The sequence below is a fragment of the Lepidochelys kempii genome, chromosome 6, assembly GCF_965140265.1.
Source record: "Lepidochelys kempii isolate rLepKem1 chromosome 6, rLepKem1.hap2, whole genome shotgun sequence".
Classification (NCBI taxonomy): domain Eukaryota; kingdom Metazoa; phylum Chordata; order Testudines; family Cheloniidae; genus Lepidochelys; species Lepidochelys kempii.
In genome coordinates, this window is record NC_133261.1 from 122825103 (window position 1) to 122841551 (window position 16449).

General features: G+C 39.5%; 1 protein-coding gene and 1 long non-coding RNA gene across 8 annotated transcripts in view; both read right to left on the reverse strand.

Annotated features, from left to right (window-relative positions):
* Positions 1 to 16449, reverse strand: part of ARID4A (AT-rich interaction domain 4A) — a 65237-nt gene that overhangs the window by 12374 nt on the left and 36414 nt on the right. For 6 of the 7 annotated variants that reach the window (XM_073349986.1, XM_073349985.1, XM_073349983.1 and 3 more), the window contains 6 exons: positions 13236 to 13308; positions 10565 to 10659; positions 10340 to 10437; positions 8072 to 8300; positions 3201 to 3451; positions 219 to 416 (listed from right to left, as the gene is read on the reverse strand). In XM_073349986.1, the coding sequence (XP_073206087.1) occupies positions 219 to 416; positions 3201 to 3451; positions 8072 to 8300; positions 10340 to 10437; positions 10565 to 10659; positions 13236 to 13308 (944 nt within the window). The remainder of the gene's footprint in view (positions 1 to 218; positions 417 to 3200; positions 3452 to 8071; positions 8301 to 10339; positions 10438 to 10564; positions 10660 to 13235; positions 13309 to 16449) is intronic. The other variant, XM_073349988.1, reaches the window with a different exon arrangement.
* Positions 6105 to 8065, reverse strand: LOC140913484 (uncharacterized). Its single transcript, XR_012159600.1, has 2 exons — positions 7214 to 8065; positions 6105 to 6233 (listed from the first exon to the last, which is right to left on the reverse strand). It is a non-coding gene; the product is annotated as an uncharacterized lncRNA (long non-coding RNA).

A 16449-nucleotide genomic window follows, 5' to 3' on the forward strand; every position in this document is an offset into this window, starting at 1 on the left:
AAAAAAATAAAAAATAAAATAAAATCTATGAATGCTACATTTTTTTTAAAAAAGAAAAGGAGTACTTGTGGCACCTTAGAGACAAATTTGTTATCTCTAAGGTGCCACAAGTACTCCTTTTCTTTTTGCGAATACAGACTAACACGGCTGCTACTCTGAAACCTTACTTTTTTTTAGTAAACTAAAATGAAGTTAAAACGGTAATTTCTCCTTCTTACCTTACATTCCAGCCATAGTAATGTACTAAATATAAAACCTCTCCATCATCAATTTCTGTGCTTTTAATACTGGCTTCATAAATTTTCTGAGTTTTTCCACGTCCATATTTTACTTTCACTTTGGTTCCCGTTAGACAGGGCTCTGTGTCCTCCTCATCTTCCTCCCCTTCTGATTCTCCTTTGTTTTCAATTTCCTCCCTGTAGCAAGGTATATTTATAATGCCCACTGATTATTTAATTAAAATCAGACCTAAAATTTCCAAAGCTTAGTTAAATATTCCCTTTCTAATCAGCAGAAGGAGAAGAGAAAAGTTTGTACTCGGGAGTTCCTTGATTCATGAAGTGCAATGTATAAAAAAAGGGATTGGTCATAGCTTATTCAAGTCATACACCTCCACTCTGTTTTGCATAAGCTAGAAGTGTTAAAAATGATGCATCAGGTTTATTCACAAATCACATTTTAACATGATTTATTATGTGCAAAACTATCTGAAAGCTTTAATGTTTATCATCTGAAACATATGGAGATCACAGAAAGAAGATGGACAAAATATATTACATTAACTCACTGCTTTGAGGCTCAAGTGAAACAGGAGGTGCTGAGCAAGGAGACACTAACTTTAATTCTTAATATTTGCTTCTGATGTGCTATTTTAAATTTTTCCACCTTTCACAATTTGCTTTCAAGTTATATGAAATGTTTGCACTATCAATGTAATGGCTCTTTTGTGGCTATCTAATCAGTTCCACTGAAGCAAATAGTGGTAAACACAAAGTTACAATAAATGCCTTTAACCATGATAAAAATTCTTAACAGCCTCTTTTTTAAATTATATCTACCATTTAACTTAAGGAAAGATCCATAATAATAAGGACTAGGTGCCTGAAAAATGTCTTTTCAATAACCAGTGTCTCATCTGATCTACATATTTACATGGCCTTTTAAACAAATTATTTGGAACAGAAGCAAAACCTAGAACTAAAAGTAGACAAAATAGACAGAAAATGCACACTTTGCTTTGTACAAAAGATAAATGTTAGTTCATCTCTGACTATAACCTATCTTGCAGCAATAACAGTTTACACTAGAAGGAAAGATGATGGCCAAGACTAAGAGACCGTAGATATATGTAATACACCTATGCAACCTACTGTACACCCACGCTGTATCTATATTTGAATGGAATTTTTGCTTGCTGTGTTATTCTACAAGATCTTTCTTTTGACTGAAAGCGCAGCCTTCTTTGAAGTCACTGTTTTTTCCAGGAGTGCATCAAAATGAGAACATCAGAATGGCCAGATTAGGTCAGATCAAAGGTCCATCTAGCCCAGTATCCTGTCTTCCGACAGTGGCCAATGCCAGGTGCTTCAGAGGGAATAAAGAGAACAGTGGTCCCATTCCCTGTCACTCATTCCCAGGTTTTAGCAAACAGAGGCTATTGACACCATCCCTGCCAATCCTGGGTTAATAACTATTGACCTATCCTCCAGGAATTTATCTAGTTCTTTTTTAAACTCTGTTATATAGTCTAGGCCTTCACAACATCCTCTGGCAAAGAGTTCAACAGGTTGATTGTGCGTTGTGTGAAGAAATACTTCTTGTTTGTTTGTTTTAAACCTGCTGCCTATTAATATCATTGGGTGACCCTTAGTTCTTGTGTTAAGACGAGTAAATAACACATCCTTATTTATTTTCTCCACTCCAGTCATGATTTTATAGACCTCTATCATATCCACCCATAGTCATCTCTTTTCCAAGCTGAAAAGTCCCAGTCTTATTAATCTCTCCTCATATGGAAATGATATGGAGATGATGCAGTCAACACATTCTCCAGTTGTTTGAAACAAAGTCATCAGGCTTGATTCACTCTCAGCTTATGCCCCAAGTGCACAAGTGAATTATGTCACAATGAGCAAAACCAATCCCTGAACGGAGTGAGGGGGTAGTCAGAACTAGCAAGGTGGGAAGAGAGAGGCTTAGCCTGTTTTCACAACCCCTGGACAGCAGTGATTTAAACCAATTCTGCCTCTCAGTTTGTACTGTGGATGCTATTTTTACTAGCTGTCTCTTTACTCCAACATCTCCTCATTCTTCCACATTGTTCTGTTGCCTGCCACTCTCTCCTTGCCCTCCATGTTGCTCTCTCTCCTTCCCTGCCTCTTCAATCCATCTCCCCTTTTCATTTTTAACCCCCCTTTCCCTTCCTTTCTCCTATGCTCTTATTAATTCATCCCCTCCAGCCCTCTAAAATACATTTAAATAAAAACAGAAACACGCACAAGCTGGACATCTGCCAACCATCATTAGCCACTTTGCTTATATGTTACATCCACTTTCTACCCCAAATCATACAATATAAATAGACAAGACAGAGTGTGGAAAACCATTTATCACTACATGGTTGTACAACACTTAACACAACACCTAGCCAATCCTAGCTGGTGCTTGCGTGTAGTACTGTGCACAAATACCAATATAATCCAAGCCCGCAGTGACAGAAGTCCATCCAGAGAAGTAGTACAGCAGTGAATATTGTGTGCAACTGAGGAGGGTGGCGACACTCTTGGCTAAAGCATCCCAGAAGTGGGGCTGGGATGAGAACAGAGCTAGAGCATCCAGGGATGCTCTGATTCAATACTTCTCCTGGGAAGCATCCTCAAGAGAAACTCCTGTATGGCCCCCAAAACTAGAATGCTGCCCTCCCTGACCGAACCCTTGGAGGAAGATAACAGTAGAAATACTACCTGCCATCTCCCAGGAACGAATCCTTCCTCCGGTACAGTAGGTCTCTGCTATTTTGGAGATGGACAAGGAGGGGAAAATTGTAATGGGGAGCGCGTGTATGTGAAAATTATGGACCTGATTCACATCTGATCTCCTGGAATGGAATCCTAAACCTCCCTTGTACTCAGCTTATACAGAGTGCCACTGTACCACCACACAGCCATTCTCTTAAAGAGCGGATGTAAGTTAATATGTACCTCTCTTGCCTTCTCTCTTCCTCTTCATCAGATTCTTTATCAGATTCCTCTTGTTTTTTCATTTTCTTCTCTTTTTGCTTTGGTGTGTTCTTTCTCCCGACTGGTGTCTCATTTTCTTTCTTCTCTGCATTCTCAAGTGTTTCCTCTACATCTTTATTTTCTTTGTTGCTATCTTTTAATTTGTCCTGCATTTTATCCTCTTCAGTTTCTTTTTTAGTAGTTATTGCATCGCGAGCAAGTCTCCTCCGTCCCTAAGACAGAAACGCAATCTGTTAATCAAGCATAGTCATGTCCAGGGCAGGGGAGGTTATGCAGTGCATGCTGTGCACTGAAGTATATTTATTTTTCTTGTACAGAAGACAGATTTGAGGCCAATGTGAAGTTTTGCATTTGAGAGTTATCACATATTTATAAATTTAAAACATTGTTTGGTATCAACAGAATCACCATTCTGTTTACAATTATGGGATTCCAATATCAGAGTTCTAGCTTTTCATTAACTTCCAGGTGCATTTTAAAGGAATTTGTTTAGATCGAAAAGGCCTGTAGTCCCTGAACACATGAAATATCACCCTCCCTAGCTAACTATGGCAGTTGTGGTAAGTGGAACTACCTGAGTTGATAGTCCCATGGTTTAAAAGAGACAGAGGTGCTCACAAGGCATTTTCCATGAGGGATCCTCAACTCTGGAAATTGCACTCCTTGGTCTGACAGGATCCAGATTTGTATGCAGTGTTGTTGTAGCTGTGTTGGTTCCAGGATATCAGAGGGACAAAGTGGGTGATGTAATATCTGTTACTGGACCAACTTCTATTGGTGAGAGACACAAGCTTTCGAGCTTACACAGAGCTCTACTTCAGGTCTGGGCCTGATGAAGAACTTTATGTAAATTTGAATGCTTGTCTCGCTCATCAACATAAGTTGGTCCAATAACAGATATTACCTCACCGACCTTGTCTCTCTAGATTTGTTAGCCTTCAGAGCATGCTGCAAGACTGCTGGAATTTCCAAAGGGGCAAAGAAAAGCAGTGGGGATAGCTGGTGAGTTTTGGGGAAGGGGGCCTTAACTGTTATGGGCTTATTGTTTTATTATTAAGCGACGTAGGTGCTCTTTCTGGTAGCATCACATTTTTGTACTCCAAATATAAATCCTTCTGTTATAATGTATTTATTATCAAACAACAATCAAAACCCATTAGAGGTGCCCTAATAATTAAACTTATAGCAACATAATGGCAACCACCTGGAAGCATTACATAGTCACATACAGATAACATTACCTACATATTATTTAATGCTGCTGGTTGGCTGAGTTAACAGGTTAACTTTGCCATCCAACAAGTCAAAGCAGCATAAAAAAAAACCTTCCTCTCCCTCTTCTCTCCTGGCGCACAACCTTCCCCAAAAACCCTGTCAAATAAAAATAGCTTTTGCAGCATGCTGGAAGGTGATCAAGTTAGAGAAAATCATAGGTGATTGGTCTATATTATCTTCTTATATTTTCAGTGCTTGTCTAAAGCTAAATATTGTATATTTATATTATTGTAGAAGCCACATCTTTTAAATTATTGATTCAATACAGTTAGAGCATTTTAAGCAGCATTTCCAGTAAGCATATGCTCACAGTATTTTTATTTTCATTTACTAAGAGTCTTTCTATCAATCATTTAATACCTTGATAGGATCTAGTCCACAAAAAACTTGAATAGGAAACAAACTTCTGATGTTATATGGAAGCTATCTTACATCACAAGGATAAGTGATACTAAATATGCATTATTAACTATTTTAACTGGAAACATTCTTTCTTCTTTGGTAATTGCCAGAAGTAACTTTTTTCGCCTTTCAGTGTGCTAGTTTTAATCAATGAACACAGTCACTTCCTTAACAGAACTAGCCAGAGTTCTAGCCAGTTAATCTAGAGAATTGAGCCAGTTAATTTCTTGTTCCAATGAAAGAAAAATTCTTTTAAGTATATTCTTATATTCGACTGTAGTAAGAGGAGGCCCTGAAACAAACTCTTGTATCAGAGGCCCAGTCTGAGGCCTGAAGCCTGAACCAAAGTACTTCCAGGCAGTGTTAAGCAAAGCTGGGCTGTGAGCCAGAGGCAGGTCCCAGTCACAGAAGTTGGCAAGAAAAGGTTGTTAGAAGCACGTGCACACACACATATGTGCTAATGAGAGGAACTTGCACCAAGACGGCATCAGAACACTGCACAGAGATAACAAGGAACAGGCAGGTGCATCTTAAAGACAGGGTCAAAAGGACAACATGATGGATAGATTCGTTTGAACTATGATGAGTAATCTGTCCTGCAACAGTATAAAAGCAGGTCCTGGAGCTCACATATTTGTCCAGCCCAGGGGGCAGTGGAGTGTCCCGCCACTGACTGAGCTGTGTCCATTGCCAGGGAGCACAAATTCGTAGTATGCCTTGTAGAGTCTATAGGGAACTATTACTGTGCTTCATTTGACAATAAACCTGGCTCGGGTTCCTTCGTACCTTACTAGAGTCTGTGGTTTTTGGGGGTTCTCTCGGGGTCTGCTGTGTTAGCTATCTGCGCAGAACTGGGGCAGCACACAGAGGGAACACGCATGCAGCTGACTGTTATCATTGAACAAGAGCACATCATCTACTTTTGATTGAACATTGAATTAGATGGGTCACTGATATATCTATGTACCTGCTGATATGGCCCTCATCACCACAGCAGCCAAGCAATACTCAAAATAAAAATATAAAAATAAAGACATCAAACTAAAATCTCACTATTCCACCATTCCCCTCTCTGTATATGTGAATGAGTTGAAAGGCTGAAGATTTTTATTTATTTTTTAAAGAGAGTTATCACAAGAACACTAGGTCAAAGAAATGGGGTTTACATTTGGTACTTAAAGCTGTGAGTTGTCTGCTCATTCTTATCTCTTGAAGGAGGAAGTTCCATAATCTAGATCCAGCTCCTGTGAAGATTATCCTCTGTGTTCACAAGTCTACCCCATTTGGTGAGAGTTTTACGGTTCTGGTGGAACACAGCTATTGATGAAAGTCATGGTTGTGCAGGGAAACAAAGACCGAGTCAGAAGGGACCATCACAATCATCTAGTCTGACCTCATGCACATTGCAGGGAACAGAATCTCACCCACCCACTCCTGTAATAGACCCTTAACCTTTGGCTGAGTTACTGAAATCCTCAAATCATGATGTAAAGACTTCAAGTTACAGAGAATCCACCATTTAAACTAGTTTAAACTTGCGAGTGACCCGTGCCCCACACTGCAAAGGAAGGTGAAAACCCCCCAGGGTCTCAGCCAATCTGACCAGGGGGAAAATTCCTTCCCGACCCCAAATATAGCGATCAGTTAGACCCTAAGCATGAGGGCAAGACCCACGAACCAGACACTTGGGAAAAAATTATCTATAGTAACTCAGAGCCCTCCCCAGCTAGTGACCCATCACCAGCCATTGGAGGAGATATTTGCTGTTAGCAGTCACAGATCAGCTACATGCTATTGTAGGCTGTCTCATCATACCATCCCCTCCATAAACTTATCAAGCTCAGTCTTGAAGTCAGTTAGTTTTTTTGACCCACCACTCCATTTGAAAGGCTGCTCCAGAACTTCACTCCTCTGCTGGTTAGAAACCTTCATCTAATTCCAAGCCTAAACTTGTTGATGGCCAGTTTATATCCATTTGTTCTTGTGTCCACATTGGCACTTAACTGAAATAACTTCCCTCTCTCCCTGGCATTTATCCTTCTGATGTTTTTTAAAGAGAGCAATCATGTTTCCCCTTCTTTTGGTTAGGCTAAAGAAGCCAAACTCTTTGAGGCTCCTCTCATAAGGTAGGTTTTCCATTCCTTCAAATATCCTAGGAGCCCTTCTCTGTACCTGTTCCAGTTTGAATTCATCTTTCTTAAACATGGGAGATCAAAACTGCACACAGTATTCCATATGAGGTTTCACCTGTGCCTTGTATATGGTAACTAACACTTCCTTTTCTCTCCTGGAAATACCTTGCCTGATGCATCCTAGGACTGCATTAGCCTTTTCATGGCCATATCCCGACATTGGTGGCTCATCGTCATCCTGTGATCAGCCAATATACCCAGGTCTTTCTCCTCCGTCACGTCCAACTGATACGTACTCAGCTTGTAGCAAAAGTTCTTGTTGTTAGTCCCCATGTGCATGACCTTGCACTATTAAATTTCATCCCATTTCTATTACTCCAGTTTTCCAGGTCATCCAGATCATCTTGTATGATATTCCGGTCCTTCTGAGTATTGGCAATACCTCCCAACTTTGTATCATCTGCAAATTTTATTAGCATATTCCCACTTTTTGTGCCACGGTCAGTAATAAAAATGTTAAATAAGTTTGGTCCCAAAACTAAGCCCTGAGGAACTCCACTAGTAACCTCCCTCCAGCCTGACAGTTCACCTTTCAGTAGGACCCATTGCAGTCTCCCCTTTAACCAGTTCTTGATCCCCATCTTCTCCAATTTAACTAATAATTTCCCATGTGGACCTGAATCAAATGCATTACTGAAACCTAGGTAGGTTAGATCTATTGCATTTCCTTTGACTAAAGATGATCTCAGGTAGCTTGGTCAATCTCCTGGAGGGTTTTGACCATCGAGAGAGAACTTAAAATGGACTATATTCAATGGGAAGCCACTGTAATCAGTGGAGCATTGTCTTGATATGTGAATGGAAGCCTGTGTTGTTCAGCATGCGGGCTCCTGTGTTTTGTACAAGTATGGCAATTCCCATGTACAGCCAATCCTCTAGGGAAATCTCATATCAGTAAACTATTAAGGACACCCAGTTCTATTGAGCACATAAATAAAAAAACCCTCAAATCAGACTACTTACTCTCGGGGATCTTAATTCTATTTCCTCTTTTTCACTTTCGCTGCTGGAATCATTTTCTTCTACTTCATTTTTTACTTCTGCTGGAAGCATTTCTTGCTCCTCTTTTACACTTTCCTCCATTGGTTCTTCTTGTTTCTGAATGTCTTCTACCACTTTTGGTTCATTATGATGGATGGTCCTAAACTGAATGTTTGCAGAGCGGCAGTATTCTTCAAAACCATAAAGATACCTATATATGCAAACAGAGTTTCATTACATTTTTACCGTTGCATATCTGCTGATTTTCATTTCACTGAACTTCAAAAAAATTCTTTATTTTCTTGCTCGCAGAAGTGCAAGAGAAGATCACTAACTCCTGGGGCGGGGGAACAACCAACCAATCCCCAAAACCCCAAACCAAAAACATTAAAAACCTCAACCCTATGTTAAGAGATTTTGAGGTAGCATGATTAAGCAGTCATATCTGAATGACTACGTTTAACATTGCCTGTGCACAGCTTTAATTCCCATTTGCTTAAGCATTCATGACAGTCAAGAGCATATCATGCTATACAGTTTCTCAAACACACAATTGCTTCTACAATCTTAGAATCAGCTTGCAATATTTTTTTCCATTCTTATATTGTTAGAGCGTTTTCGATGTCATAATGGTCTATCACAGCTTTACTAATCTTTGCATGCTAAATACTTTTCTCTGTAAAATATGCATCTTAAATTAGTACCCAGCTCAGCTCCCATTGAAGAAAATCTGAATATTTTCATTTTCATTTACTTTAACAAGTAGGATGAGATCCTTAGTCACCTGCTATTCAACAAGCACCAACTTTCATTAGGTTCAAGTCAGAGAATGAGGTAGTTAACCACTAAGCTAGTTTAGCTGCAACATTCAGGTGGCCTTATATATGCCTGCAAATTTTCAATTTTCTTCTTATTTAATCAGCAATAGTTTGCTGTGTACTTTTCAAATGTATTATTTTAATGAGCTGTCCGGCATAAACAACTGTAAAAGAGATAATACACATTAATCTAAGGCTTAGAAAACATATGACATACTGTATTTGAGAAACAAAATGCAACCATGTCATTAAAGATTTTTGTACTGCAAATGCACAACAGTGAGAGTTAATGTTGCATGAGTAACTTAAGAAATTCCTGATAATGGTGCCAACCACACAAACTCAGTGCTCAATTGTTCTGATTGTTTTCTTAAACAAAAAAAATTAAGTTCTTCAGCACTGGGCAAAACATTCCCCCTGCTTCCCACATGCAGAGCTCAAAATGCTGAATTATATTTGCTCAATCTTTCAGGAGAAAAAAAGGAAAAAAAAGTCCACTTTACTTAAAAAGTGAGCCTGAAACATATTTAGTCCAGAAGATGTAAGAATCATAAATGAAAATACAACTGAACATCAGGGGTTAGAATGAAAAGGCTTATACAGCCTTAACTCAAGTGGTCACCACCACTTCTCCTACTCTTATAGCTAACAAAGTGTGTCTGAAAACCATAGATCTGTAGATGATAAAGATATAAACAAAATCTCTGCACTGATGTTCGAAAGATTACTTCTGCAACACACAGGCATCTGAAGAAGTGGGTATTCACCCACAAAAGCTTATGCTCCAATACGTCTGTTAGTCTATAAGGTGCTACAGGACTCTTTGCCGCTTTTACAGATCCAGACTAACACGGCTACCCCTCTGATACCTTCTGCAACACACTTATTTCTAGCTACATTGTACAGAAAGTTTAAAAGTCTGGAGCAAATAAATGCAAAGTTCTGCCCATAGCACGCAGCTATCACAAATCTCAATGGAAGTAGAATGTGTGCGCATCTGAGGACAGAGTCTGTCCATGGTGTTAAGCATAAGTTGCAAACTGATTGTATAGCAGTTTCATTGCTATATTCCAAAACAGTAATCCCACAAGCCAACAATGGAGATTTCCTGCCCTAAAACAAGCACTGTTCTAAGAAACTGCAACTGCAAGATCCTACATGGTGCCCAGCAGTCTTCTACTCCCCTTTGTAGTTAATGGAAGTGGAGGATGCCAAGCACCACTCTCACTGCAGAACTCCGGCCCTTGTTTTCAGTAACTTCTTAAAATCTGGCAAAATTAATGTAGCAACATAACAAGAGAATGTGGAATACTTACTTGTCTATTAATATCAACTCCTGAGCCATCAAAATAAAGTGTTCATGCCACTTTTAAGATTTTCCATATTTATAAAACCATTCATTCATTCAATCACCTAATAAGATATAACTTACTTTCTATAAGCAGTTTTTACATTGTAGGAAGCAGCTGAGTTCAAAATAGGAATGCCAAGGTCCATATAAATTTGCTTCCATACAGCACCGCTGTCAATCTGGAAAAGTAAGTTTTATTCGTTAACCAGGAAAATTAAGAACGAAATTTACTGTGACACTAGAACTGTAACCATAATTTTCAAGAATACGAATAGATGTTTTGCTTAAGAAAAATTTGACACTTACATTATCACACCCACCCTGTTGATACACAAGTCTAAAAAGTTTGAAGAGGTTAAGATCCTTGTAGCCCAGAACAGGAGGTTTATTGATAGGAGTACCTAATTAACATAAGAATACAAATAAATAAAGTTGCCATGCAGATGAGCAAACTTCTCTTCCATCCCATAGCACACACTTGATTGCTGGTACATTTTTCAAATTAGTGTCTGTAATAATATTTTTATCCATAAAAAGGCATCCCAAGTCAGTTGTTCCCAACCAATGGTCATACTCAGCTTTGGTGTCAACATCTGGTTGATTTCTAGGTGGATTATTATAATGTTTGGCATCATTGGTCTGCAAACTACACAAGTTTTCTGACCCTCCTCAAATCTCTCAGGAAAACCCAATCTGATAGGCTGCCCTTCCAAGTTTTGGCTTCCCTTCCATGTTTTCCCTGCTGTTTGGGTAAGGGCAGCCAAAACTTGGAAGGGCAGCCTATCGGAATTGTTAAGGGAAAGCCTGGTAAATGGTAGGGTGTGGGAGTAGATAAAGAGAAGATCATCAAATGTTTGGGTGAAGGGGACATGGAGTAGAAAATTAAATTAAAGGGTCAGAATGTGAAATAGTGGAAAAGGTGGCAAGAGAGAAAAATATTTCTGTGGAGAGAGAGTATGAAACTAAACTAAGAGTTGGGAATCAAGTAGGAAACGAGAATCTATTAATTGTGAAAGAGGAGGCCAGAAACAAACAGGGGTAAGGGCTGAAAATTGATGAAGTTGCTGCTCTTCCCTGCCAAGGTAGAAAAGGAAGCCCCCTTTTTTCCATGAATAACTATCTTTAAGCAATATCAGTTTGTCTCAGGACTGAGTCTTTACTTTTACTGCTCTGTTACTTTCCTTGTTTTCCCCCGTCCCATGGCCGCCTACACAGTCTCTCCCTGTTTCCTGGATTAACTGCACTTGAGGCAGAGTGACACTCCCCAATGAAGGAAGAAGAGAAAGGACAGCAACAGAAGTAGAACAATCATATTATAAAGAAGCTAGTGTTGCTTACACATGACACTTTTCTCTGAAGCCCCTCCTTATTTTTTCTCTCTCCCCCCTCCCCCCTCGAGTGCTAATTCCACATGGCATGGCCTTCAACGTGATGCTGGATGAACTCCAGAAAAGCCTGCCATAACAAATACATGACCCACTGATATATTTGTGATAGGCAAATGGCAAGACTGAACAGGCTAGGTACTACTCCATTAAGCCTCTATGGATTGGAAAATATCTTATTAAAGAGAAGACCAGCCTACTTAAAATGGTGTCCTGCCATATATATTTTTTTTAATTATACTGAAAGATTGTGAAACCATTTTGTTTGAACTAATATAGTCTGTCTGTCTCCCTTTTGTATGTTTTTCTATCAACATTTATTGTCATAGATTATTGTAACATTTTATGAACTTTTATGCACTCTTCCCTGGTTCACCAAAGGGCAGAGAAGGTTTTCAGCATGTAACTGATTCTAAACTTACTCCTCTCAACCCCAGTCCTTTTAAATCCAGATATAACCACACGTGCTTTGCTATACTATGCTGTAATGTCACCACTGCTATGGAATCATTTTGGAGCCTGGCAATTTGGGGATCTACAAATTGGTCAAATAGCAGTTTTTAGTACATACGGTGCTTACAGAAAATTTTAAAAGATATTTTCTGCCCTGTGGAAAACAGCTGCTAATTTTTAACAGAAGTCTCTAAAGAAAGTACAGTCTTATTCGTACATTTTTTTCAATTTTGCTATTGATCAAAACAAGTCTGCAAACTTTTTATATTCAAAAAGACAGCTATTTCAGAGCATAAAATATGTGGGCACAATATGTTATTTGCTGAAAGGATAACCTATTTTTTGGCTTCAGTGCCTTTAGAAAAGCTCAGGGTGTTCAAACGGATTGCCTCCCTAAAACTGGAAAACTAGTATTGCATAAGCCACTGAAATTTGTGGTTGTAAGGAGGGTGAAACTGGGAGGAGGGCAAAGCACTGTACTACGTATGAAGGGATCTGCAGCACTTCCAATATATTCTTTGCCATTATAAGCATCTAAGTGTCATATATATAACAGATTGGGCTAATTCTGTCGAGAAAAGTAGCAAATCTTCCTTATTCTAACTATTGAGCCAAGTTGGATCGCTTAGGTTGCTTTCCAGGTGAATGTCACTGTTGCTCCACTACTAATAGAATGTCTGTGCGTGATTAGGATAGCTTTGCAACAACACTTAAAAATGGCACATTTCCAGATTTCTGGTGGCTGAAAGTTCCACAACCCAGGGCCAAGTCTCAAAGTGTTTTTATCCTCCAAATCAGAGTTGCCAGCCCCAGCTGCCATAGAGGGACACCATCTCAGAGGCTATTTCAGAGATACTTTGGTACTAGCCCATCAAGAACTGTCTAAAAAAACCCAACACATCAAACAACAACAGAAAACCAAACATCAATTAGACAGGGTTTGCTTTTACTCTGTGTGTTACGCTGAAAAGCATCTGACAAAAGAAGACTTGCCCCATTTGAAAATGGTTACAAATGTTTTCATCTGTATCTGGTTAGTTATTGTAATATACATGTTTCCCTGATGCAAGGGTGATACCATAATACAACACATTAAATGGGTTGGTACACAAGAGATAATAAGTTAAGTTATGAAGTACCTCTGTCTTCCATAAACTTGTAAAGCTGTTGGAGGAAGCTGTCCCTCTCTTCAGGATCAAGCTCTTCCTCAGGCTGTCAAAACAAAGGGAGACATATTGAAAATATTAAATGCATAGGGACAGTCAGATCCCAAACAATTCATCTGCACAAAAAAGTCAAGCTAGAATTGTTCACCCATATAAAGATATGATATCCAGAAAATAAACCAATCAGAAAGGGCTAGCCACACAAATGAACAAAAGTTTAAATAAGATGAGGAGGACTAACTTGGTTCCCCTCCGAAGGTTCAAAACCCCATAAACTGGAATCTCAACTGGGGAAAAAGAAAATACAGAGCAGTGGGATTCTCAATTCATTAGGGGAAAAAGAGACTAAGAAGTACGACATGGCCTGCACTAATATATTATGTGATGTCATACAGTCAAATCTAATACTGAATGTGTTATTTACAAGACCACAGCAGTTAACATGAATTCTAGCTTTCCCCAGTAGCAAAACTATAGTCAAGGGTGCAAAATGGTTTCCACTGTAACAGCCCCTATAGCTTCAGATGTTCATACATTTCTTGGGGAGGAAGGGAAGGAAATCCCTTGGGGAATGAAACTTTCCATGCTTGGTCTCAGCTCAAAGAGGTCATCTCTGGAAACATCTCAGGAGCCACTTATATAATTCAGAACAGCAGAATGTATGTTATCTATCCTGTTTTCTTTTTACCTCTACTATTCTTACACTGCGACCACAGATAAATACACCTAAACTTTGAGTTGGATAGTCCACAATGTGGAGTAAAGCCTTTGCTATGTTCAAAGGGAAAATGTTAAAAATAAATAAAAGTTAAGAGAAAAAAATCACTTTTGAGCATGTTCAGTGGTATTCTGAGATTTTAGCAGAGCCTAATGAGGTCTTGCTCCCTGCAACGTCTTATGTATGCCACATTCTAGTCTTAAGGATTGCTGGTGAGGCTGTCTGTACAAAAGTGCCTGTCACCAAGGAAAGATGTATAGAAAAAAGTCAAAAATGAAGCTCCACTACTGTATCATTAGTAGAAAAATCACAAGCAGTTTTGAGAGGAAGGGGGAAGCAATAAAAAGGTTATTGATCTCAGTTTTAGTTTGGTCTGCATTCAGCAAATTCTAAGCTTTCATTTTAATAAAATTACATTCCTAATTTTCTGTTGTGAAAATAGAGCCATTGCAAGCTAAACTGATACACCACTGCCTTGTTAACTGAAAAAACAGCCTCCTGTGAAGTACTGGTATTAGTTCACCCCTTCTTCATCCTGCTGGCTTCAATGAGCTGTAATGTCCAGAGCCCAGTGAGGGCCATTTAAATACTGACATTATTCTGCAGAGAGAATTTGTGTTTCTTCTCTTCTGATTTTTCTTTGAAAAGAAACAAGAAAATTAAATGCCAACCCACAAAATTATATAACGTTATAGTGGCCATTTTGCTCATCCTGTATATTCTAAGGTGTACATTTAACAGAAATATAAGTAAGCTATGAAATTAACAATAGACTCACACAGACAATGCTGCATATTTATTATTGCATAGGAACCTTAGCTTTTATATTTCCTGCTTTTAAAAAAATTAAACTGTGCAATCTTAACATTGCAATTAATAGATCTCACCATTTACTTTAAAAGGTTTTTATACCTATGGATAAAAAGCACTATAAATGCTAGATATCTACAGATGTTCAAAATTCAGAAGCACTTCCACCTTGAACTGTTTACTCTTGTGAACATATCCCCAAAACTAAAACAATGAAACTGTAGGTTAGAAATAGCTCTTCCATGAGCAGAGACTTAAATAATAACAGTCTCTCAGTATCTTCTCCTGAAGTTAAACAAAAGGCAAAGATGAAAAACTGTACATCCCAAGGGAACAGGAGAAGGAAGACCAAGTAAGTGACTATCCATGGGGAGCGTGGAAAACAGAAGGAAGAGTTAGGACAGTCGATGCACCTAATTGGCCAATCACTGGACAGCAGACCAGGTGAAACAGACTCACGAGTTGATTCTGGAGAGCATTTCACATTAGGTTATCTATATGCTATCCTTACCCCCTCTCTGTGTATCTTGGGTACAAGTGGTTCCCAGGACATCACCTGCTGTTCTGAAGCAGGGTTTCATTTCAATTATCAACTGCCCTCCAGGCTTCACGAACTTAATGTCCCTAAGGGAACATCCTTGCTCCTGAGAGATGAGGAGGGATGAATTATTATTTCTGTCATGATCGCCTCAACCAATTGGGGCCCCATTTTGCTAGATGTTACACATTGAGAGAGACAGTCCTTCCCTGAAAAGCTTACAGTATGAATAGACAAAACAAAGGAAGCTTTATTATTCCTGTTTTACAGATGAATATAGGCACAGAGGCTCAGATCCACAAAGGTACACAGGCACACAAGTCCCAGCTTCAGGCTCCACTGCAATCCACAGAACTCCCGCCGAACCCTGTTAGGGCCTAAACTCACCCAAGCACCTATATTTTCAGAGTAAATGTCCCGTGTCCCAGATGGTTTCTGCCTCGAGGCACACACACTGCAGCCTCATTCTAGGTGTCGAGGCATCCAGAGTTTTATACAAACCAGGGGAAGATCAGCATTTGCCCTCCTAACAAGGGCCCAGTCCAGTAGATGTGCTTAAGAGACCACCTACCAGATAAGGTCTCATTCAAAATCTGACAGGAGGTGGTGGTGATGGTGGCAGCAATACTCCACCTTATAACTTTTAGCACAGTGGTTAGAGCACTCATTTGGCACATGAGGGTATACCTACACTGCAATAAAAGGTTTCAGAACTCAGGGTATGATCACAGCTGGCCTAGGCTTGCAGGGCTTGGGCTGCAGGGCTCTAAAACTGCACTGTAGATGTTCAGGCTCGGGCTGGAATTTGAGATATGAGACCTCATGAAGGGGATGGGTCTCAGAGCCCAGACTGAGCCTGAAGTCTACATTGCTATTTTTAGTCCCACAGCCTGAGCCCAAGTCAGCTGACCCTGGCTCTCAGACTCTGTGCCACAGGTTTTTTATTGCAGTGTAGACATACCCTGAGACCCCCAAGTTCTCTTCCCCTGCCACTCGGGAAGAAGGGAGACCCCTATTTGAATCCTACCTCTCAGGAAAGTATTCTAGCCATTTAGCTCTGGGATATTCCAGCTGTTCTCAAACTGTGGGTCGGGACCCCCTTTGAACGTGGTCACCAGGAC